This window comes from Macaca fascicularis, chromosome 6 (assembly GCF_037993035.2).
Source record: "Macaca fascicularis isolate 582-1 chromosome 6, T2T-MFA8v1.1".
Taxonomy (NCBI): domain Eukaryota; kingdom Metazoa; phylum Chordata; class Mammalia; order Primates; family Cercopithecidae; genus Macaca; species Macaca fascicularis.
In genome coordinates this window covers 85,002,565-85,025,584 of record NC_088380.1, presented here as the reverse complement: position 1 = coordinate 85,025,584, position 23,020 = coordinate 85,002,565, and the positions used below count along the sequence as shown (strand labels likewise).

General features: G+C 39.8%; 1 protein-coding gene across 10 annotated transcripts in view; it reads right to left on the bottom strand.

Moving 5' to 3' along the window:
- Positions 1-23,020, bottom strand: part of RASGRF2 (Ras protein specific guanine nucleotide releasing factor 2) — a 265,274-nt gene that overhangs the window by 138,964 nt on the left and 103,290 nt on the right. For all 10 annotated transcript variants that reach the window (XM_005557287.4, XM_005557290.5, XM_065546425.2 and 7 more), the window contains 6 exons: positions 21,851-21,940; positions 18,948-19,201; positions 12,475-12,554; positions 11,885-12,078; positions 6,810-6,919; positions 5,764-5,882 (listed from right to left, as the gene is read on the bottom strand). In XM_005557287.4, coding sequence (XP_005557344.2) covers positions 5,764-5,882; positions 6,810-6,919; positions 11,885-12,078; positions 12,475-12,554; positions 18,948-19,201; positions 21,851-21,940 — 847 coding nt within the window. The remainder of the gene's footprint in view (positions 1-5,763; positions 5,883-6,809; positions 6,920-11,884; positions 12,079-12,474; positions 12,555-18,947; positions 19,202-21,850; positions 21,941-23,020) is intronic.

Below are 23,020 nucleotides of genomic sequence, written 5' to 3'. Positions count from 1 at the left end.
TAAGACCTGTTTCCCAAAATACCAGGGATTGATTTTATGTGACACATCATCAGAACAAGTAACTCTCTTCCAGTCTGAGCAGAAGAAACAATGCATTGTATTTTAAGGGCTGAACTGTTCCTAATATTTTTGTGAAACACTGTAGACTTGATTCTTCATCCATAAACTGGAAAATAAGTTTGAAAGAAGGCAAAATTGAATTCAAAGAATGAGGCACTTCTGCTATCTGTCCTTAGTGATCTGACCCAATCAATTTATGTGTTTAATAATAACATACATATTACATAATTATATAGAGTAATATAATAACATAACAAAAAGCAAGTGCAATGCATTCTTCCTGAAGCACAGAAGGTAGATAAATAGCATATTAATATAGTTTACCTTGAATTTTAAAAATAGAATGTACATGTATATTATAAAAATATATAAATTATATAATTCAGGGAAATTTAGCTAAGAACTATTTTTAAAGGACACCTATTTCAAGTTACATTTAAATTATGTGTGATAAAAATTATTTGTAGAATCTAAACAGAAAATAAACCACATAAAATCTATACCCAGTATACTACTATGAGCAAAACTACCTTCCATTTAATGTAAGAAGCTATACACAGACTTTATAATACCAACATTGCCTTTGATTACTTCTAGATTTCACCCTCATAGCGACCTCCCCATACCCCGAAACAAAATTCCAATCTAAGTTAAATATCAAACCAAAAAGTACTAACAAAGATTCTTGCAAACCTCTTGATTCTGACTTCTGAAGTGCCCTGAGATAATCATATTTCTTACATTTATTTAACCTACCACCTACCCCAAATGCAGCCTTACACAGGCTCATATTACCCTCAGAAGAATCATTAAGTGCATATCCAACCCTTGAACATTAACAGCAGTCATCACTAAGAGATGAGATTCTAGACAACCTTATTTTCCTCTTCATACATTTTTCTAGTTTCCTGATTTTTTTTAATGAGCACAAATTATTTCAATAAGGAGAAAAACACCACTAAAGTTCTTCATATAAATAATATATATACATAAGTTGGTAGAACTATGATTGAGTCACAAAATGTTCATATTAACATATGAATGTTGCAAATTGCATCTACTTTTTAACAGAGATTGAAAGGTGTACAGGGTGGCAAGAGACCCAAGTTTCCACGCCTGGATCTCACACTGTCTATTTTGGTGACTGCTGCAGTGGGATGCTTGACAGACACAGAGTAGGCAGCTATTCTGGGCCTAAAGAATAGCAAGGAAGCAGTCCTGGGTGAGGTGTGGGACTGGGGAACAATGGGCCAGGAGACGGCGTGACTCCTACAAAGGGATGGGTAAGAGGAGAGTGAATGAAGGAGGTGAGGTGGGTGGGAATAAACTGGCTGGTAGCCCAGGCAGCAAGGAATGACATAAAGTACTGGAGGCAGGGGAAAGCAGGAGGCCGAAGTTAGGGAAGTCTATGAGCAAGTCATAGCAGCAGAAGGCTCTGCTCATGGGGCTCAGGATGCAATCAAAGCCAGAGGCCTTGCAGAGGACGTGATTCAATGCCTCCCATTTCACAGATAGGGAAACTGAGGTCTGAGGTTAAGCAGATTGCCTAAGGTCATGCCTAAGTGAGAAGTGAGTGATGTAGCCAGAGGATTCGGCCACATAAAATATAAGACTCAGAAAGAAGACAGATGGGAAGAGAGTAAGTTCTAGCTCTGCCATGGGGGCCATGAGTCATCAGGTCCATGAGTTAGGGCTGAGTGAAAGACTGAGGCTTGGACAAATAAGCTTGGTGGACAAATAGGTTTGGGAGTCATTTTCAGAAAGGCTATAAGCAAGCTGTGAGAACTCAATAATAATGTGTTCGTTAGTAAATGCTTCTAGCAATTTAGTGATTTTCTATGTCAGAAATTATAGAGTACATAAAAATAAATACAATTTAGAAAGAAATTAGAGAATATACTGTTAGCTCATATATTAGCAATTACTGTGGATTTCAGCTGTGAGACAAAAAAAAAAAAAAATGGTTCCTTGGCAACCATACACTAATATGCTTAATCTATAATTGTTTACCTCATATCCAAGTAGGAGGGAGACATAGGAGACTGTGTACATTAGGTACATACAGAAATGTATACACCTGAATTAAAAGTAAGAAATTGCAACACTATGGTTTGTGAAATAATCGTATTTGGAAAAAGCATTTTCAGTGGATTTTTTCACATTTTCTCTTGCATTTGACATGATGTTTCAACATAGCTATGAGATATGAAGAAAGGATTCCTTGCTAGCTAATATAAATTAGAGAAATACTTAGTATTCATTTAATGATTCATCAGATCATTGCTATAGCATGATTCTTTGAATCCTGGTCATCAGTCTGTCTAATAATTGGGGTCAACTTCCAACAAAATTTTTGTTATTTCAATCACTTCATTCCCACAGAATGGTATTCAAGACTATGCCCCTTATTCTGAATTCTACTGAGTAATGAAAAAGAATGAAGAGCCATTTCCAGCTTATTGGGTTAGGCATTTGGGAAGATATAACTGTCTCTAGACCCCAGGTTACAATTTCAGAGAACACTGGTACATTGAAAGCACATGCCTTAGAGTCTAGGAATGATTAAAATACCAGAAATGTCCATGTCTTATTCTCAAGGCACTTAGTCCTGTATTCAGTCACCTATATTTCATTTTCCTGATTTACATTTCCACAAAACACTGTTCACAATGCATAATAGATTTTATACAAAACGTCAACTTAGAGTGCCTTTATCTTCTACTAAACATTCATATATATTTCATGTTATTGAAAATAGGAAGTCATTCCAAAATTTAGATCTTGGCTTTTAAAGTTTATTATAATCTTGCAGGTCCTAGTCTAGGTGCTTTTGTGAGCATTAGCTCATTTTTACAACAATCCTAAAAGATAGCTACTACTATTAACTCCAATTTAAGGAGAAGAAACTGAGGCAGAGAGAAGTTAAGTAAATTGCCCAATATCACACAGCAAGGAAGTAGGGGAGACAGGATTTGATCTCCAGTGATGCAGCTCGACTGTTTTCCTATCATTGCCTCAGACACTCACATATTTATTCAACAAACTGTTAATAGATTTTAGAAAACAATGATAATATCAGCCCATTACTATAATATAGTCTTCTGTATCCTATCCATCAGACTAATAATTGGAAACCATTTACAATAAAACTTTCATTATTTCAATCACTAAATCCCCATCAGAAAACATTCAAGAGCTGCTGATGCCCTTATTCTAAGGTGACCTTTCAGATGATCTGGATGACGTATTTTTTCTAGTTTCTATGAATAAAAATTCACATAAGGTGGAAACCTCATGCACACATGCGCACACACACACACACAGAAATAGACCACATATCAACCCTAAAAGTAATTAACACAAATATTAGCACACCTTTAGAGATAAATTGTAGACCATTTCATAGAAAATAAGAATCCCTCAAAATTTTTTTTAAATAATAATTTTTAAAAACACCTCAATGGGTCTTAAAGTCGTTAAGGGTGTTATGTAAAAGTGATAATAGAAGTAACCAAAGCAAACAATGCAAACTTTCCAAATTGTCTGTGATTGTATTACTTCCTAATTTCAGATTAAGGTCTGAATTTTAGAAACCAGCTTTACTGTATAACTCTTAAACAACTAACCAAAGCACGCATGCAGAAAAATACGGCTAAAAGGCAAATCATTATATTGACATCAACACAATAATACCAGAAATATTCATAGCTGACAGAAGTGCCTTAAACATGCAGTACATAACAAGGAATTAATAACATATGGGCATGAACAAAGGGAGAAATTGTCCATGATTGTTTTCTCTCCAATTGCAATGAAAAAAAAATGACATCCAATATTTGACCTTCCAGCATTTTTCATTATTGAAGGTTTTTTCAAGCTCGGACCTAAAAAAGTTTACATTTTTTTAGCAATATAGTAAATGTTTATGGGTAATAATACTTCCCAATCAAAAATCCTTTAAGAAATGGTACGCTATAGAAACTTTTGTCTCCATTCTCACATACTATCAAGCACAAGTCAATTAGTAGACATTTTCAGCGAACTCCCATACAAGAAAAATACAACATAAAACACTTTACAGTCATAATTGCAATTCAATAAATAATTTAATTCAATGCCCATTTTCCAGGTACCTGTAACAGAAAACATCATACTAGACAAGGCAAGGCAGAGAGAATTCCTAAGCGCTGCCCTTCAGAGTTGACAGCAACCAGGACAGAGAGGCACACAAGCAAGTACCTCTACACAAGAGGATGAAATACAAGCACCAGGGGTAAAGTGCCTTGGAAACAAGCGGAAGGGAAATCCATTCTAACTGGAGGAGAGGGGAGGAGGAAGAAGAGAAAATTATAAAAGGCTCCTTCGAGGTATCTGATCTGAGCCTGGTGGGACAAGCAGACCTTCAACAGGCACAAAAGAGATGGATAAGGACATTCCCAGCCCCCAGGCTGGGGACAGCACAAGTAAAGGCACAGAGGCTGGCAGGCAGGAAGCCAATGTGGGGACACAGTCTGTGCAGAGGAATAGAGGAGGCATTACAAGGGCCTGATGTTGCTAGCATTGTATTCCACCCTTATTTAAAGAAAAAAGAATATCTAAAGCCAAAAATGAGAAAAGGAATAATTTCCTAAAATATACTCCCAAACTTTAACATATATGTGGTTTCTCCTTGTAAATAAATAATGCAAAATAGAATGGCATGCATCAAACTTTTAAAGTAGTCTGTGCAAAAATTAATGTGCACAAAACATTGTCTTGTTCTTGAGGAGTAAAAGGAGATTTTAAGCAGTACATTATGGTAGGCAATGGCAACACAAATATCTTCAGATGATATTGGCACATTATAAACAGAAACTAAACGATTGAGTTCCAAATTTATGGTCCACTTCTCACCAAATTCAAAATTATAAATGTGTGCAATATATTGTCTCAAATCAACTGCCTGAGGCATTCTCCCCTCCCCCAGAGGACCTAAGCACTAAAAAAATAACTTGGGATGTGGTTTACGTCTTGCATTTTGAAATAACAGCTGAGGAGAAATATGCACTGTCAGGCTGTTGCTTCTCCACAGTTTCCGGCACAAATATCTTCAACTCTTCAAAAGCTTAATTTATCGAGTGATGCCCCCAAAGCACACTCCGCAAACACGACAGCTCCTGTATTACCAAAGCGTGGCAAGGGTCCATCAGAGACATTTCGTCTGGCAACGGGAGTTACCAGTTGAATCAAATTATATCGTGTGGAGCGGGTCCGGAAGTGCTGATGAAAAATGGGAACAAGAGACAGCTGTTTTCACTTCGGACATGGTCCCCAGTCTTATGTGAAAGGGCTTTGAGTAACGCAAGTTTCTCCTGAGCCTTGGCCTGGGTATCGTCAGCACTTGGCACTGCCACGGCCGTGGGCCAGGCCGACCGGTCCTCCTTGGAGCTGCAGAGAATGTCCGGGCCGCTGAGGAGGAGCGTCCAGTCAGAATGTAACTGCCTGCCCCACTCGTGCTTTACTATGATTGTGTTGCTGTTTTTCATGGTCCCTGGAAAGAAACAGCACAAAGGTGGGCCTCAACCACCGCCTCGGCGAAGGCCGTGGGGGGTCCTGCGGGCACCGCACCCGTCACGCCTGCTCAGAACGCCTTCCGGGGTGCGCTGAGATCATGTGACAGCCGCACAGCGCATCCGGTCGCGGGTCCATTTCACAAGGACTTACCTTGGCGGATGAACGTTTGGCTGGTGTCCAGCAAGATGTCACAGCCCTCCACGATCATTCTTTCGATGGCAAGGTTTTTCCTTATGTTTTCAGTGTCGCTGACTTCATCGTGCATTACTCTGTGACACAACACAGACAGGATCACAGTAAGGGATTTTCTGTTGCCCTAGCATGTAGGCAAAGAAGAGCTCCATCTGAGAAGCTCGGTTTCAAGCTTGTATTGACTGAATCCGGGCTTTGGGGGAAATAGACTGGATCTGTCCAGGCTTCAACAGGCCATAACCCAAAGCAACACCAATGTGCCTCATGATTCTAAACAGTAAATGGGTCAGCAATTACGAGCATCCTGGGCATGTCTGCTTCTAAGTGCAACAGGAAAGCAACATGTCATTTTGTGGCCAGATCCCGTCATTGAAATTAGGGGGTCATTTCTTGGAGGCAGTCTAAATAAGAGACCTTTAGACCATTTATCCCATATAAGCTAAAATAACACAAGCATAAATAAGTGCTTGTAACAATGAAAAGTCACTGAGAAATGCAAACTGTACCTTCTCTAAATTCTTGCCAAATATGAATACAAAATGCAACTGAGAGTCTTTTGTTGTTGAGACAGGGTCTCGCTATGTTGCCCAGGCTGGTCTCAAACTCCTGGGCTCAAGTAATCATCACCCCTTGCACCCTCGTCTAAGCCTCCCGAGTAGCTGGGACTACAGGTGCATGCCACCACACCTGGCTATCATTTTTTTTTTTTTTTAATGCTGAAAGAAACATGAACATTTCCAAACTTAAACCAAAATACACCTAATCTGAATTACATAAATTCATATGCTATAAGAACATTTTCCAAGATATGTATTTTTCTTGGTTCAAATGAATGTGAATGATGATTCAGTATCGCCTCACAAGCTAGTATTTAACTTTGAGGTGAATCTGAGAAGCTGGATTTGTTCTGCTGCTTCTTCCTTGGAACATATACAGGAGGTTTCTGCAAGAGACTAACTTGCTGCTTTCCTCTCCCAAGCCTTTATTATAAGTTCTTGGCGTACCTGGACAGTTCCTCTAGCTTTGATTTGGCAAACTCCAGGCTTTTCCTTTCCACATGCTCATGGGGTGTGTGAGCGAGGAGCTCATGGAGTGTGATGATATATCTGGGGATCTAGATGCAAACAGAGGCCAGTGTGAGCAAGACGTCAGGGTGGGTGCAGGGCACATGCTCCACAGGGCCATCATTGCTTCAGGCAGCTTGTCTCTACTCTCCCACTTTTGACTGTTTTACACATTTTTTAAAAAAAGAAATACAAATAAAATGTACTACACTTCACACTTCATGCACACCAAAAAAAGACTTCACCAAGAATACATGGAAAGGTGGAAATTATTGAAATGTTATGGTACAAAGAGATGGTTGTTTAATTTTTTTTTTACATAATCATACACTTTTGATCATAGTTTTTGAAAACTGGTTCAGAGGGAAACAGACACAGCTATCATCAAGTCACTTGAGTCTGTATTTTAGATATATGGGTCCATTTGCAATGTTTTTAAATCAACAATCCCACTGCACTATTCTAAGAATTAAAACTTGAGAGAAGACATGTTCACCTTTATTACTTTCTGTTTCTACTTCATCTCAATTCATCTCCTTGCAGTAAAAATTATTGTTTAATTAGGTTATTTATTTATACTTTTGTTTATTAACAGACTATCTGAATTCTGTCAAAGACAGAAACTCCACCAACCAGAGGAAGATCTTAATAAACCATGGTAGAGATTGAACTTAATTTGTAGTGACACAACATATTTATTGTGGGCTTAATTTGAACAATAACATGCATGAACATCTACCACAACACTGCCCACTGGGGGGTTAGACCGGGTGCTCCAGGCTTTGCCAATGTGTCTAGTCCTCCAACATCATAAGGATTATGTTTCCATCTTATAGACAGAGAACTAAAATGGGAAGAAGTTTTAGGATTTTATAGATAGAGAACTAAAGTGGGAAGAAGTTTGGTAACTTGCCCAAACTTGCCCCATTGGTGGCCTCACAGTAAAGGGCAGTGTCAACTATAAGCCCAGCTCTGACCAGTGCACTGCCTTCTCTCAGAGCTCACCCTGGGAGCTCTCGTCTGCGGGGACTGAGGTCTCACTCAGCACTTGGAAGGACCTTTCAGAATGAAGAAACTAAAACGGCTTTCCAGGGCCCTGTGTGCGGTTTCTTCCATTCTGTCCTGAAGGGTCGGTGGCCTTACCTAGGGATCTGCTTTGGCTCTTGTGCAAGTGGTGGCCTTCACTGGGCTGCTTACCAATATTTATTGAGTGTCTCCATTTACACACTATGCATAGACACAGCCACCATTAGCACAGACTTTGAACTTCAGCTCTGGAATCGTGCCCTAAGGAATGTCATCAAATTAAGATTTCAGGGAGCACATATAGGCCCCCTTCATCGTGGGAGGCTGGGACACAGGAGAACCCTCCCTTCATAGGATATATGGAGGAGATTTTCTGCTCCTGCCATGAATTTCTCACTAATACAGCCCTTAGGGTTGTCCCACTTGATGAAGACTTCTGGGATAAGAGTGCTTTCAAATATCCTTTTCGTTGGCGTAATTGCATGACTGATAAAAGTTTGCCTCTAATTAGTAGTTCCCCAAGAAAATCAAGGCAATCAATAGCTAATGTCCTCAATTTTTCATAGTGAAGGGGACAGATGTAGGAAAGCTTGAGTACTTATAATGCACTGAAAATCCACAAAACTGAGTTTGGTCAATACTCTCATGATCCTTCCTCATTACTTAAATTTCTTTTAAAGTGCTCCCTGGCTAAGATTCAGGTAGATGGATTTGAATTCAGTCTCTGGCCCTTTCCACTTTATGGTGAAAGAAGAAACAAGCACTGAAACTTCCAAAAAGCAGGAAAACTAAGTTCTGCAGAGAAGTGGTCAGCTCTCCAAAGGGCTCATTTGTATCTTCAAGGGCTGATTATAAATCTCTTCCCCCAAAACCAAGAATCATAGGAACTGTCTAAATGAATCATAATTCTGCTTTCAATTATGGAACAAATACTTGTCACTTTATAGACATTAATTAGCTTGCTTTCCAATTACAGTAAATAAGTGGATAGAATAGCAAGTAGCTACTTTCTGGAGAACATCTAACACTGCTGTTCTTGTCAGGAGCAGATTTCACGATCGGCTTACCAATGGACTTTCAACACATACATATCCAAATAAATACATGAGCAGCTGAAGCCAATTTAAGTGGTACCAGCCAAGCCACTGTCTTTAATAAATAAAAATTATGTTAATGACAACATTATTTTCCATAACAAATTTCTTGGTAATACTTGGACTTACTGTTGTGATAGTTCAACTGGGGATAATTTTACTGCATCATCCAAATTCTACAATTTCTCCATGTTTCCATAGTTCAACATAGTTCGATAACAGCAGCAACTGACTAACTCAAAAAAGGGCCCAGAAGGAGGAAGACAATCACCTTCTCTCCTCTTCTACACATACAAGCTAAAGGCTTCCAATTGCCTCTCCTCCTCTCTCTGCCCCTACACTAACTTCTGCCTCCATATCTAGGCTCAAGAAAGTTTGGACAGAGGTCTCTTGGCAGTATAAACTAGGGTCACCTCTTCCATTGTTGGCTTCCAACAAAAAAAAAAGTGAGAACCCTAGCCTCATCCTGAGGTGTCCAGCCTTACAAGGGAGCAAGGCAGACACAGAGAAGTACCACTGCTAATACAGAGAGAAGCAGATACAACCGGACCCTCCAAGGGATTCAAACACCTCCACGACTATTTCACTTTATTAGTGAAAGAACCACAAGGGAACAAGAAGGAGACAGTGAGCTTAGTAAGCAAAAACCTCTCAGCTTCAGCTTCTAGAAAAGGCAATTTCCCCCAAGTGTTTTCTAGGGTTATTTCTAGAGAGAAGGCAGAAGAGCGAGGCATCAAGTAAAGAAGACAGAAGGGAAACACCAAGGAGCATGAGGGCCTTGGGCAGAGAACTCTAATGATGTCTCCTATTCAAAATACTTATGGGGAAGCAAACAAAGACAATCCCATGTTCTTTCAGTTTGCTCATTTTTTGCAGTTGGACAATTCTGGCTAAATTCTTTGAGGCTTCTTCCAGAGCTCTGGTTGGACTTGTCTGGCAAAAGCCAGAAAGCCTCAATATCTGACCCAACATTCTAAGGTTTGAAGTTACCACATCCTTGGGGAGGGGGCTCCTAGACTACCACCAAGCTCCTTGTAACACCACATAGTTACCCAACCCAAAACATCAGAACCGGTGTAGTCACCCTAGGATCACCACATCAGAGAGCTAGAGTCTGGAGATAACTAGAGCTCAGCTGCCTCAATTTACAGATTATAAAATAGCTATTTAGTTTAGTTCAATTATTTCCCCCAATGCTATGAGTGAGACATCAGGTCTCCTAAAGATTCCCAGTCCAGTGTTCTTTTTATGACATTATAAAAATTCCCTGGGGTCAATCAAAATGCTCAGTCATTGCTACCAGGCTTAGTCTTCAGGAGAGGAAGGGCAGGGCGGTGGGCAAGTATCCCAGCATTTTAAAGAAATCCAAAGACCTTTCCAAGGCCCTACATTTGCTGTATTTGGACACCTCATCTACAGCAAAAGTGCAGTTCTTCAATTTCAAAATATTGAAAAAATCACACCAAGAGGGAATTAAATAGCATGAAGAAAGACATCAGGGAGCTGTCAGGTAGGGAGCTGGTTCCTCTCTGAATGCCCCATGTGTCTTCACGACTCTACCTTTGTATATTCAACTGACTTGGGGTTACTGAACAGATACAACTTGGGGTACTGAATCATAACCTAGAGATATTTGTCAAAAATTCACATAGAATCTCAGAAGAATGTTATACTATATAAGATGTTTCATTGTAAATAAAATCTTAAATTCCAATTATGTAGACAGTTTTTTTAAAAGTCTGAAATCTTTCTTGTGAAATATTTCCTCAGAGGGGCAAAGAGTTCAAACAATTCAGTTCCAAAGGAAAACAAAAACAAACACCCTATAAAGTTTCACTATACTTAAGTGGTTTTAAATGCATCCTTTTGGTTAAAAATCTGACTAAACTTCTATGGCAACTTCCAGGATTTCGAGTGGGACTGACAAACGTCAAGGCAAACAATCGTGCACCACAGCCACATTTCTTTGTGAGGCTGTGAAAGGATTAGCCAGGGTCAGAGATGCCTGCTCAGGAGGACAAAGCGCTCCACACTAACCATAACACACATGATTAGTAGAATCGGTTTACCACATGACAATTTGGAGGCCTGGCCAGAAGCCACCTAAATTCCACAATGGGAACACTCAATGCTCTTCCAAAAGAACAGAATTGACACTTTTCAAAAGAACAGGAGATTCAATGCACATTTTGGCCTCCCTGGTTCTCACTTCCGGGCTCTTAACAGTAAAGCCCTAGATCCAGGAAAGAATGCGACTGTTCTTGACCCCTTGGGTTGCTCTAGTCCCAAAAGGGGAGACCCTGCGGCCACCTGACTAGTTGCCAAGAGTCCTCAGGTCCCACCCGTGCCTTCTGTTTCCTAAGTCTCCACAGCCGCTGTGACCAGGGAGGTCCTCCTTTTGTTCTCCAGAGCTCCAGCCAAGGGAGACTCAACAGCAACCACGACAGGAAGGGAGGATGGGCCGGAAAACAGAAACCTTCCCAGCAGCCACTCTATCCCCAAGAATCTTTTATGCAACTAGCATAAACTGGAACATTTGCACAGAATCCTATTTCTGTAAACCAAATAATATTTTTAAACATGCTGGAGGAGGAGACTCCATGAAAGAGGTCTGTGTGGAATCTTTCTGTAAAGAGAAAATTGTGCAGCGTTTCAAAAAATCATTCTTGAATTCTTTGCTTCAAAAATGCCTGGTTTTCTTATATCCATTAGACACAGAGAATGTGTGGCACAATATTTGTTTATCTCAGGGTCAAGCTAAAGACAACAACAGACGATGCATCTGTGCCATAATTCCTCCCAGGGCACACTTACACATCTCACGCTGGTCACTCTAGGTATCAGTGAAATTGAGCTGGAACCTCTGACTTACAAAATGCATCCCAAGTGACTTACCTGAAACATGGGATAGGTCAAGAATGTCTCCAGCATCCTCCCCTCACAGGCTGGATTGGCTTCATACTGTTTTAAGAGTTTGTCAAAATCTCTGTTTTGCTTACAATTGGCGAGAACTTGCAGGCTGTATTGGTGATTACGTACAAATTCTTGATAAATGTTCAGCATGGGGAGCAAAATATCAAACAGATCAGCTGGAAAGAAACAGTAAACATGGCTGTTTCCCTTGTTGCTTGGTAAATTACCTACACTGGGCAGGAATGGCAAAGAGTAGGTCCCAGCACCAGGTGTCACACATGCATGGAGCCGCAACCCTGATGCCCGAATGATGATCTGGTAGAATGCACTCGTAGGCAGCACTTGACTCCAGCCCCAAATTAACTATGACAGGCCAGGGGAAAGAGTCAAAAGGTAACTACTGAAGCAGGGCCCAAAGTACCCAAAAGGCAAGGAGACAGAATCCCAGGGTATAGAAGCTCACAGGTCAACAGGGTGATGCAAACAGTTTAGGCTGAATAATATTGGAGCTATTTTACTCTAATTGTGGCCACTCTAAAAGAAAATCTTACATCTTTAAAGAAGGCACTTACCTAAAATTAAAGTGGGCCAGTTTGCTATCCTTGCCTTTAGTCCTTGATGAAATATTTCATGAAGAAACATGATTGTTTCACTATTAAAAAAAAATGGAAAGATAACATAATTTAGTTGCTATAATGTGTTTATTTTGTTTAAAATCCACTGAGTCCTTAAAGCCTTAATATATACATAATATATATGTTCCATAGGGCCTCCAAACTATATCCAATAATAACATGGATTATACTATCCTCTATCAAGCAATTGTGACAGCCTCAGCAAACCCTGATATAACATTCAAATACTAGAGGACAGAAAGCACCAAATCATTGTCACATAACCTTCTTCATCAATTTTTAAGTGAGCTTTCCTCTATTAGAACATAGCACTTCAATCGATAATCAGAAAATTAAAGTTATGACCCTTTTTTCTTTTCATATGTGATTCTAGATAACTCAGGAGAAAGTTTCTCTGTCAGTAAAATGAGTTTTGACAGAAGGAGAGAGGATGAAAAAATCTAGAGCAAAAATTTTGACAAAACTCCACTATAACCACTCCCAAGATACCCAAGACAGAAATACAAAAGAATCTTCTGAAAAGAGTGAGGCCTACATAGAGATACTAAAATAAGAATGATGTATGAATTGGGGATCTAAATTCCTAAAAGGGCCAAGAAGGGTAATTACGAAAGTCAAAACATCATTTGCTTTCTCCTCATTGGAATTAACCTACTGCAATGAGACTTTGAAGCCTTTTCTGAACTAACACAGTGACATAATCAAATACAGAACTGTTCATCTCAGTGAGATCCCTTGGCTTGTTATTAGTCAAGTTCCATTACAACAGACATCAAGAAGTCCTTACTATTTCAAATGGTCCATGAAATAAAACAGAAATGGTTCCATGAGATTCTAATTTGTTTTTCTTTTATAACAATTTTAACTAAGTAGTGTTTGTTGTTCAAGGATTTCAACCAAATCTAGTTTGGCAGGTATTATAGATTAGTCATTCAATCTATATTCCATCCTCCTTCTAGGTGGAGAGGGGTAGAACTAAAACTCCATTTCCCAGACTCCCTTGCAGCTATGGTTCTGGATGTAAACTCAGTTCCACTAATATATGCACTTGGAAAGACAAGGAAGGCGGAAGTAGGGGTCATCTTCCTGTTGTTGAAAGTCAGTCATGGAGATGTGAGTGCTTTGGGGCAATATCAGCACCCAACCTTAGGATTCTAGTTTCTGGGAACCAGCTTCCAGAGTCTGAGAGGCATCTGTGGCAGCAGCGGTGGTGGCAATGGTTTCCTAACCTCTGGATCACATCTATGTTCTCTGAAAGTTAACGGTTTAAGGGCCACTCCCTGACTTTACTCCCCTAGCCTTTCCAACAGATTCTGTAAGCAGTGAATTCCCTCCACTCAGAGAGGGATTTCTCTGTCCTGTGTTGAACACAAACTACCTGATATATCTACCTTCATATTTTGATACCCACATGGTTAGAAAACAGATGAAACAATTCTGTATATAAATAGGAAGATTACATTTTCTTAACTATAAACCTGTGTTGAAATTCAAAATTATTGAGCTGCCTAGGGCTTAATTTCAAAGGCATGTAAAGGGAATCTAGTTAAACAACAGTAGTGATATAAAACTCTTTAAACCTCACCTTTAAAAACACACCTCTTCACATTATGTTAAGTGAAATAAGCCAGGCACAGAAAGACAAATATCACATGTTCTCACTCATATTTGAAAGCTAAAAAAGTTAATCTCATGGAGGTAGTGAATAGAATGGTGGTTACCAGAGGCTAGGAAGGGTAGTGGGGAAGAGGAGGATGAAGAGAGGGTTTGGTGAATGGGTACAACAGTACAGTTAGATAGATGGAATGATTTCTATTATTTGATAGCACAATAGGGCAGCTATAGTTAACAATAATTTATTTCAAAATATCTAGAAGATTTAGACTATTCCCAACACACAAGAAATGATAAATGTTTGAGGTGATGGATATCTCAATTACCCAGATTTGATCATCATACATCATATGTTTATATCAAACTATAAAACATACCTCATAAATATGTACAGCTATTACATATCCATTCCATATTATGTATATGTATTATATAACCATAAAATGTATCCATAAAAGTTAAAAATAAAAAAATTTAAAAAATATCTTTTCAAATTTCCATCTAAGTCTAGATGTGGTAAATAACTGCTAGTCTATATGAAGAGCTTATGGCTTTACCTTCCAAAGAGAGGCATATCTTGACTCTGAATTTAAACAATATGATAAACCTGGCCTTCCCTGTTTCAGATCAAGCAATCCAGTGGAAACAGAGCCAGAGGCAACCTAAACCAATGTGACACAGCCTCTTTATTTACCTCTAGGTACCACCCTGTTTCTCTGTTCCTCATTATAGCAGCTCTCCTCAAAAGAGTTTTCAATACCCACCCTCTCCAGTTCATCTCATTATCAGAGTGTATACACAATCCCATCCACTGCCATCAGACCTGTTGAAACTGCACACTTGGTGACTGAAGTATCACCAGAATGCTGTACTGCCTGAGGATCAAGGGCTACCCCCAGGCTCCTTTGGATGTCTCACACACTTGAGAGGAGCCATTGCCAGCAAGGTGGGGAAATCTCTGTCCTTCCTTTTAACAAAAGAAAGCCTAGCTTTTAATCTCACATTATCAGACTACCACTCATCACCCTTCTTTTCTATACTCATCTACAGACACACCAGTGGCTCTTTCTGATGCCTTGAGATCTGAGCTCTCAGCTTACGGTTGCCCTTTTCTCCAACACTACTCTCGTCATAATTCTTGGGGACTCCAATAGCACACAAACAACATTTCAATGTCCTGGCCTCACAGGACCTTGAACTCTTCCTCCAAAGATCTTGTCTTCCATTGACCTCAGTCAACACCCCCTTGATTGTACTCTAGACCTTGTCATTGTCAATAGCTGCATCCCTTCCCTATCTCAATTTCAAGCACAACATTCTCTGACTACTCCTAATCTTTCAGTTCACTGCCTTTAGAACCCTGACTCCAAAATTCTTTCACACTATCACGACCTAAATCCCCAGATCCCGCCACCTTTTTATTGGCAAAAACCTCTCATACCAGCACTACTTTCTCTCCTCAGTTTAGATTCCATGGCTCATTATTATAATCTCTTCCTTGTATACACCTTCAACTTCCTTATTCTTTTCTCACTTCATCACAGCAGCCACAACACCAATCCTAATTAATCCCAATCCTCCACCCACTCTGCACCTGCATCCATGCCGCTGAAAGTGGCTAAAGAAAAACATGCAACCATTCTGACTGATCTCACTGGAAAGTCACAACCACTAGCCTAATAAGCTAACACAGGCTCTCAGTGCTGCCCAGCACTAATACAACATTCCTGAATCCATTTACTCCCCTGCCCCAGTTATCACTATTCCACACCTCTTTCTCTCTTCTCCAACTCTGACACTTCCCTCCCATCTGCCCCATCAGCAGATGGCCTTGCCTCCTGACTACAGAAGTGTCCATGTACTATTCCTGCCCTGCCATGCTCCCAGCTAATGACAATCTCCTGACCTGTGCAGCACATTCTGTCCACTTTCGCCTTTGCAAGTTTACTGCTCAGCAATTCCCTCTCTCCTCCATCCTTCTTTTACCCTCTTCATTTGCCTCTAGGTACCACCCTGTTTCTCTTCTCCTCTTTAGAGCAGCCCTTCTCTGAAGAGTTTTCTATACCCACCCTTTTCAATTCCTCTTCTGCCCCACCGCCTGTTCTCTCCTAAGGCTCCAATCAGGCTTTGGTCTCTAATCAAAGTTACCAATAAACTTCGAGTTGTTAAACTTGGAGTTAAACTTGGTCAATTCTAAGTTACTGCTTATTTGACTTTTTTGGCATTGTTGTTGGTTCCCTCTTGCTTTCGTTTCCAGGACAACTCACTCTTCTGGTTTTCATTGACAACTCAGTGGATCCTCTTCACTCTTCTTTGCTGGCTCCTGTTTATCTTCCTGACCTCTAGATGTTGGAATATCCATGCTCCTCTTTTCTTATCCATCTGTACTCACTTGCTTGGTAATAACATTCAGACCAGCAGCTTTAAATACTATCTGTATGCTAGAGGACTCCCAAATTTCTATCTTCGGCCCAGAATCTTCCTCTGAACTCCAAACAAATATCCAATCCCTACTCACTTGACATCTCCACTTAGATGGCTAATAGCATCTCATGCTCAACAGATCCAAGAGAAAACAGTTCATCTTTTCCCCTCAGCCTGTTCTTCACTCAGTCTTTACCATTTAGTAAACAGTAACTCCATCCTTCTAGTTGTCCAGACCAAAAAATGTTGCAATCTTACCTGTCTTTTTGCTTTCTCTTAAAACCCACATCAAACCCATCAGCAAATCCCACTGTTGAGTCCTGATGGATACGTAAGCAACAAGGAAGGGGCCTCCGGTGGGGGAAGGCTCCAGGTAGGGGAGAAGAATGAACAATTGTTCTGAGAAACACAACCCACTAGCACAGGGAAGGACCTCTTCCACACCTAACCCCCTCTTGCACGACCCTATAAAACTTCCCTCCAGCCCCTGCCTCTCTGCAGACAGCCCCTTCTCTGCTGTGCTGCCCATTCCACCCTTGTAACATGTTTGCACACATTCTCTAACAAATCTGCCTTACTTTATCTACAACTGTTTTGGTACATTCCGTGACACTAGCTAGTCGCACCTGTGACACCTACTGGCTCTGACTTAAAAATACACCCAGAATCCAACTACTTATCTCTTACTTGGATTACTGAAATAGCTGCCTAACAGGTGTCTCATCTCTCACTTTGTTTATTGAAATAGCCACCTAATTGATCTCCCTACAGACTATTCTCAGCAGAGAAGCCAGAGTGAGCCTTTCAAAAACAGAAGTCACATCACACCCCTCTCTGCTCAAAACCTGACCAATGTCTCCCCATCTCATTTAGAGTAAAAGTTAATGGACGTACCATGTCCCACCTTGATAACTCCCTGACTCTTCCCTTCACTGACACTGAGCAGAGCAGGCCCTCAAGCTCACCCGCCGGGTATGTTAAAGCCCCATGGTCCCTGCACACACAGCTCCCTCTGCTTGCCTCACTCTTCCTCCAGGAACTTCAAGCCTTTGCTCGAATGTCACCTTATCCTTGAAACTTTTCCGAAAACCTGCTGTAAAAAAAACTATGGTACATTCACAGATTGTAATACCATGTCGTGATTTTCTTTAATAGAATGCTCTTTAGGTATCAATATGGAAAGATCTTCAGAAAAAATGTTAAATGAAACAATGAACTATATGTTAAAGTACATTGCCTTTGTGTAAGAAGAGGGAAAATAAGACTCTATATTCATAGTTTCTTAGATCAAAATTGAAAAACACTGAAAGGATAGCTAAGAAACTAGTACAGATATTATGTATAGAAAGTGGCGGGGGGGCGGCAGGTGCAGTGGCTCACACCTGTAATCCCAGCACTTTGGGAGGCCAAGGCGGGCAGATCACGAGGTCAGGAGGTCGAGACCATCCTGGCTAACACGGGGAAACCCCATCTCTACTAAAAATACAAAAAATTAGCCAGGCGTGGTGGCAGGCGCCTGTAGCCCCAGCTACTCAGGAGGCTGAGGCAGGAGAATGGCGTGAACCCGGGAGGCGGAGCTTGCAGCGAGCTGAGATGGCGCCACTGCACTCCAGCCTGGGAGATAGAGCAAGACTCTGCCTCAAAAAAAAAAAAAAAAAAAAAGTGGGGGGAATCAAGTGTACAGAGACAGGGTGAGAGTGCAACTGCTAAATGTTGTTTTCATGTTATTTTGACTTTTGAACCATGTGAGTGTACTGTCTAGCCAAAAACAAATAGCTAAAATTCTAAGTAAAACACCTAAACACTCCCTTGTCCCCTTTTTCCCCTTCCCTTCTTTATTTTTCTCCACAGCTCTAATCGCCATATAATATTCTATCTATTTCACTAATGCTGTTCATTGTCTATCTTCCTGCATCAAAATTTAAGTTCCATAAAGGCAGGCATTTTCTGATTTTTCATTGATGAATCCTCAGCAGTAAGGAAACTGAAGATGTATTGAGCAAATAAATTCACCAGAGCTCCTCAGGCCCTGTCTTAGCTTTTGCTCTTCCTAAAATACCTGTGTATAATTAACATGTAAAAACCCATAAATCACTCCATTTTCTTCAGTTTATGAGAGAGATTATCTTCCCCAACACACATCTCCACATGACAAGACAATGTATGTCAAATAGAGAAGAAAAAATTAAGAACATTAGATGCCAAGATTCAAGTAAAGATATAAAAATAACAATGGAACACAAATAACAGCTTTCTTATTTTTACTATCATAAACTATCGAGATGAAGTTCTGAGACCTTTTTGAAGATTAAGTAAAAATTCTTGTAGGAAATACAAAGGGGTTTTTCTCTTGGATTTATGCAATGTCAAACCTGTTGAGAAAAATACTGCTGACGTCATCGTGGCTGATGGGGGGCTTCTTGGAGCTGGCGGCCATACGCAGGGGCCGGAGAAAGCCGTTGACCAGGATGTAGAGCTGGTGAACGTACTCTGACTCTGCCTCCACCATGGTGAACACAATCTGGTTTCTCTTCCTCATACTTTCAGCATGGGGAGAGCAAATGTAATCCTGCACAATGGTCTTCCATTTCCTTCTGCACAACCATCCTCGCATGAAGCTCTGAACCTACAGAACAAAAAACCGAAAGGGAATCTGACTAGTTGCAATGGTGATTAATTTATGGACAAGAACATGAAATATAATTAAAAATCAATTTTGCAGAAAACATGAGAGCCTCTAAAATTGATCAGGATTCCCTAGGGATGATGTGAAAAATAACAGGCAAGCCTGAGAAAGTGCACTGGCCTGTGTGTTTCAGCCAATCAACAAACATTTACTGATCATCTTTAAAACGCCCAGGTAAATGCTGGGCACTGAGCAGTCAAGTATATATTATAACCTTTCACTCAGAGGCTCTGCCATTACTTGCAACCACCTTGACCTCTGATTCTCTGTTTCTTCCTCTATAAAATAACTGACAGAGCTGGACATGCACAGGCCTGTAGTCCCAGTTACTTGGGAGGCTAAGGTGAGAGGATCGCTTGAGCCCAAGAGTTCAAGTCTATCCTGGGCAACACAGCAAGACCCCATCTCATATTTCTCTGTTTTTAATCTCATGTTATCAGACTGCTTTCATTTTTCATGAAATTAAAATAAAACGATTAACAAAAAAATATAAAAGTCCTTTCTAAATATAAAAAATTATAACAACTAGGATTTGTTTTATGATAATTAGGGTTTGTCACTTTAGATGTGGCAGATTCAGCAACAAAGTAGTTTGTAAATTCGCATATAATTGAAAGTATTAAATCACTACCAAAGTATCATTATTATCTATTTAACACACCCTTATACTTTTCGCTTTTTCCATACTATGTTCTAAATTATCACATATTAAACAATGACCTTTCTTTTACAATGTCTAAAATTCTCTTGTTTGCCTACCTGTGTTTTCACCATGTTATCAATTTTTATACAGTCATTAAAGTCACTCTACCTCAATAAAAATTAACCACATTTTAACACAATTATGTGGGGATATTTTATTCAGATTTTTTTTTTTTTTTTTTTTTTTTTTTTTGAGACGGAGTCTCACGCTGTTTCCCAGGCTGGAGTGCAGTGGCGCGATAACGAAAATTTCCATGAATTATAACCAATTTTAAGTTTTAATCTATTAAGGTAAAAAAAATTATGTTGATATTTGCCAAGATCAGAATAGAGAATGATTCATTCATTGTTAACACTTTTTTCCATGCGGACATTATTTTGAAATACGACATAAAGAACAACAAAGTTGATCTCAAAACCTATTTAACAAGTGCAAAAACTGGTTTAAAAAATTATTTCTATTAAGAAACAAGAAGGTAGAAAAATATTTTTAAAATTTTATCAGTGTTCTTTCATTTAACAGAAATATTTTTTTAAATCACCTTAATCGGATTTTGTGTTAAGTAAAACCTTTCTATTTAGTTGGGCAGGGGGTGCTTGCTGACCAATAGCTGCTTCACTTATTTACTAATAGACCAGTTTCTACCACACACCTGAAAATTGAATTTTATTAATTTTTTCTTTACCTGTAACTGCATACTATTAAAGGAAAGGCAATAGAATTAATCTTGTTTCCAGACTGACTAGATGGGATTTAAAAAAAAAAAACAAGAATTAATCTTATAACACAATAGCATAAACCAGTTTAAAAAATAATAATTTCTAAGCAATGAATAGTGTTATTTCACTTTTATATTTCTGGAAAACTGAAAACATTTGGCTTAGTCCTAAGAATCATTTCTATTTCAAATTCTGAGCAATATTTAAAGGTGTAAAAAAGAATATAAAATAAAATTTAAAAACAATTTTGTAGAAAGCACCATAGTCTCTAAAATCGATCAGGATTCCCTAGGGATGATGTGAAAAATAACAGGCTAGCCTGAGAAAGTGCACTGGCCTGTGTATTTCAGCCAATCAACAAACATTTACTGATCATCTTTGAAACGCCCAGGTAAATTTAAAAACTGTAGCACATTAAAGCTGTGTTACAGTGAAGGGGGAATGATTATTAGCATAAAATGAAAGGAATAATAACAAATTTAAAAGAAATAAGATTTGAAGATGCATATCCAGGCAAATTTCCTCAAATATGATGCTTTTCACTTATTATTAACAAAGCTGAGTAAGTGCTTTATATAAGATAATCAGGATCATGGGATCAAAACCTAAATGACAAATCAAAACACAGTGGACTAGAGTGAGAGCCAGCATTTGGTTCATTGCAAAAGTTGTGCAATTATAAATGGCAGTAAGAGGGAAAAATCTGCTGATTGTGTGGATGTTAAATAAGAAACAACAATAAACCAGAAATCTAAGCGGATGTGCTGATTTACTCAACCGTCTCACATGCCCAAAAAAATCTTCCTTAAATAGCACTAAAGATTAAAGCTAAAAGAAATATTTTTGAAATGTAATTTAAAAAATATTCCCCCAAAATATGAAAGCCGCACAAAATCAAGAGGTTGAACAGCACTTAATTAACCCCACTGGAGAACACTATTGTCTTCATGCCTGGTTTTGGCATCCTTCCTAGACAGTGTAAAGACATCTCAAGCCTAAATTCTCTAGAGTAGCCATGTCTGGATCACTCCGCAGGGCAAGTCTGGGAGCCACAGCACAGAAACACCAAGGCTGCTCCCAGCTCATGCACAGGGTAGCAAAGACATCACCATAGAACAGACGACTGGTCACCACGCTCCTGCAAAGCTGGAAACCTCCAGGCCCTACCTTTTTAATCTTCTTGATGTCTGGATCTTCATCTTCTTGGTTGCTTTGGTAAGGTCGCATTCGTTCTTTGGTTTTATTAAGAGCAATAATCTGGAACACAAAATTGGTCCATTTCATGACTTGGGAAATGCTGGAATATAGCCATAACACACTGGAAGCTCTGCCTACAGAGGTGATTCAATGAGATCCTCAGGAAACATCCACGTTTTATGCACCCTCTCTTCCTTTGGTGCTGAGATGGGGGAAACATAAACTTTACCCCAAGCACGGTATCACCAATGGAAGTGTTTATAAGAAGTGACTGTGCAAAGTGTAATCTGGGATCTGGGCTAGCAGAAACGTTAGCCCAAAACTCAGCCCCAGCTGCCAGTGGTGAGAGGCCAAGACCTTGTCAGGAGCCCAGCGATGTGTCCACCCCCTCACCTGAAGGCGGCTGCCTGCAATGCCCTGTGGTCCCCACATGAAGTGACACTCAGCTCAGACCCCCTGGGTCTGGTCATTGGCCTGTAGTCTTCCAAAGCACATGGCACCCCAGACTCACAGACATCCTTAGGAAAATGGCAACTGCAAAGGGAACTTCAGAGCCCTGGGGCTGGTCCAAGCCAACCAAGAGAATTCCTTAGAAAAGGTAAAAAGGATCAAAATAACCTGGGATCTCTTTATATCTCCAGCTCAGTTCCGTGACCTGTGAGGGGCATTTCAAGACTGGGTGGCCTCTCAACTACACATAGCAGTAAAATTCTCTAGACTCAACAGCAGGCTCTTCCAAGCTTAAGAACCTATACAGACCTACTAGCCAGCAATACCCTAAAAGTTAAGAGATCATAATGGCCCCTCTCTAGCTTGTCTTTATATTTTGTCCCCCGTACCAAATCCACCCCTCTGCCATTTTCTGGCAAGGAAGTGGGAAAAGAAAGGGAGTAGGAAATAAATTAATGGCTCCTGTCAAGAGACCACAGAAGACATACCTGCAACTGACAGTTTTTTGCTGCAATCTACATTCAGACTAAAATAGAACATAGTGAAGGCAGATAAACACACATAAATATTGAGGAACATTGCCTGGTGTTGAGCTTCTCTCGTGGAGTAAATACCAACCTCTTTCACTGAGCAGACAAGCATCTGCTCTAGCTTACAGTGGCAAAGAAAGAACACGATAATTTTGTTTTA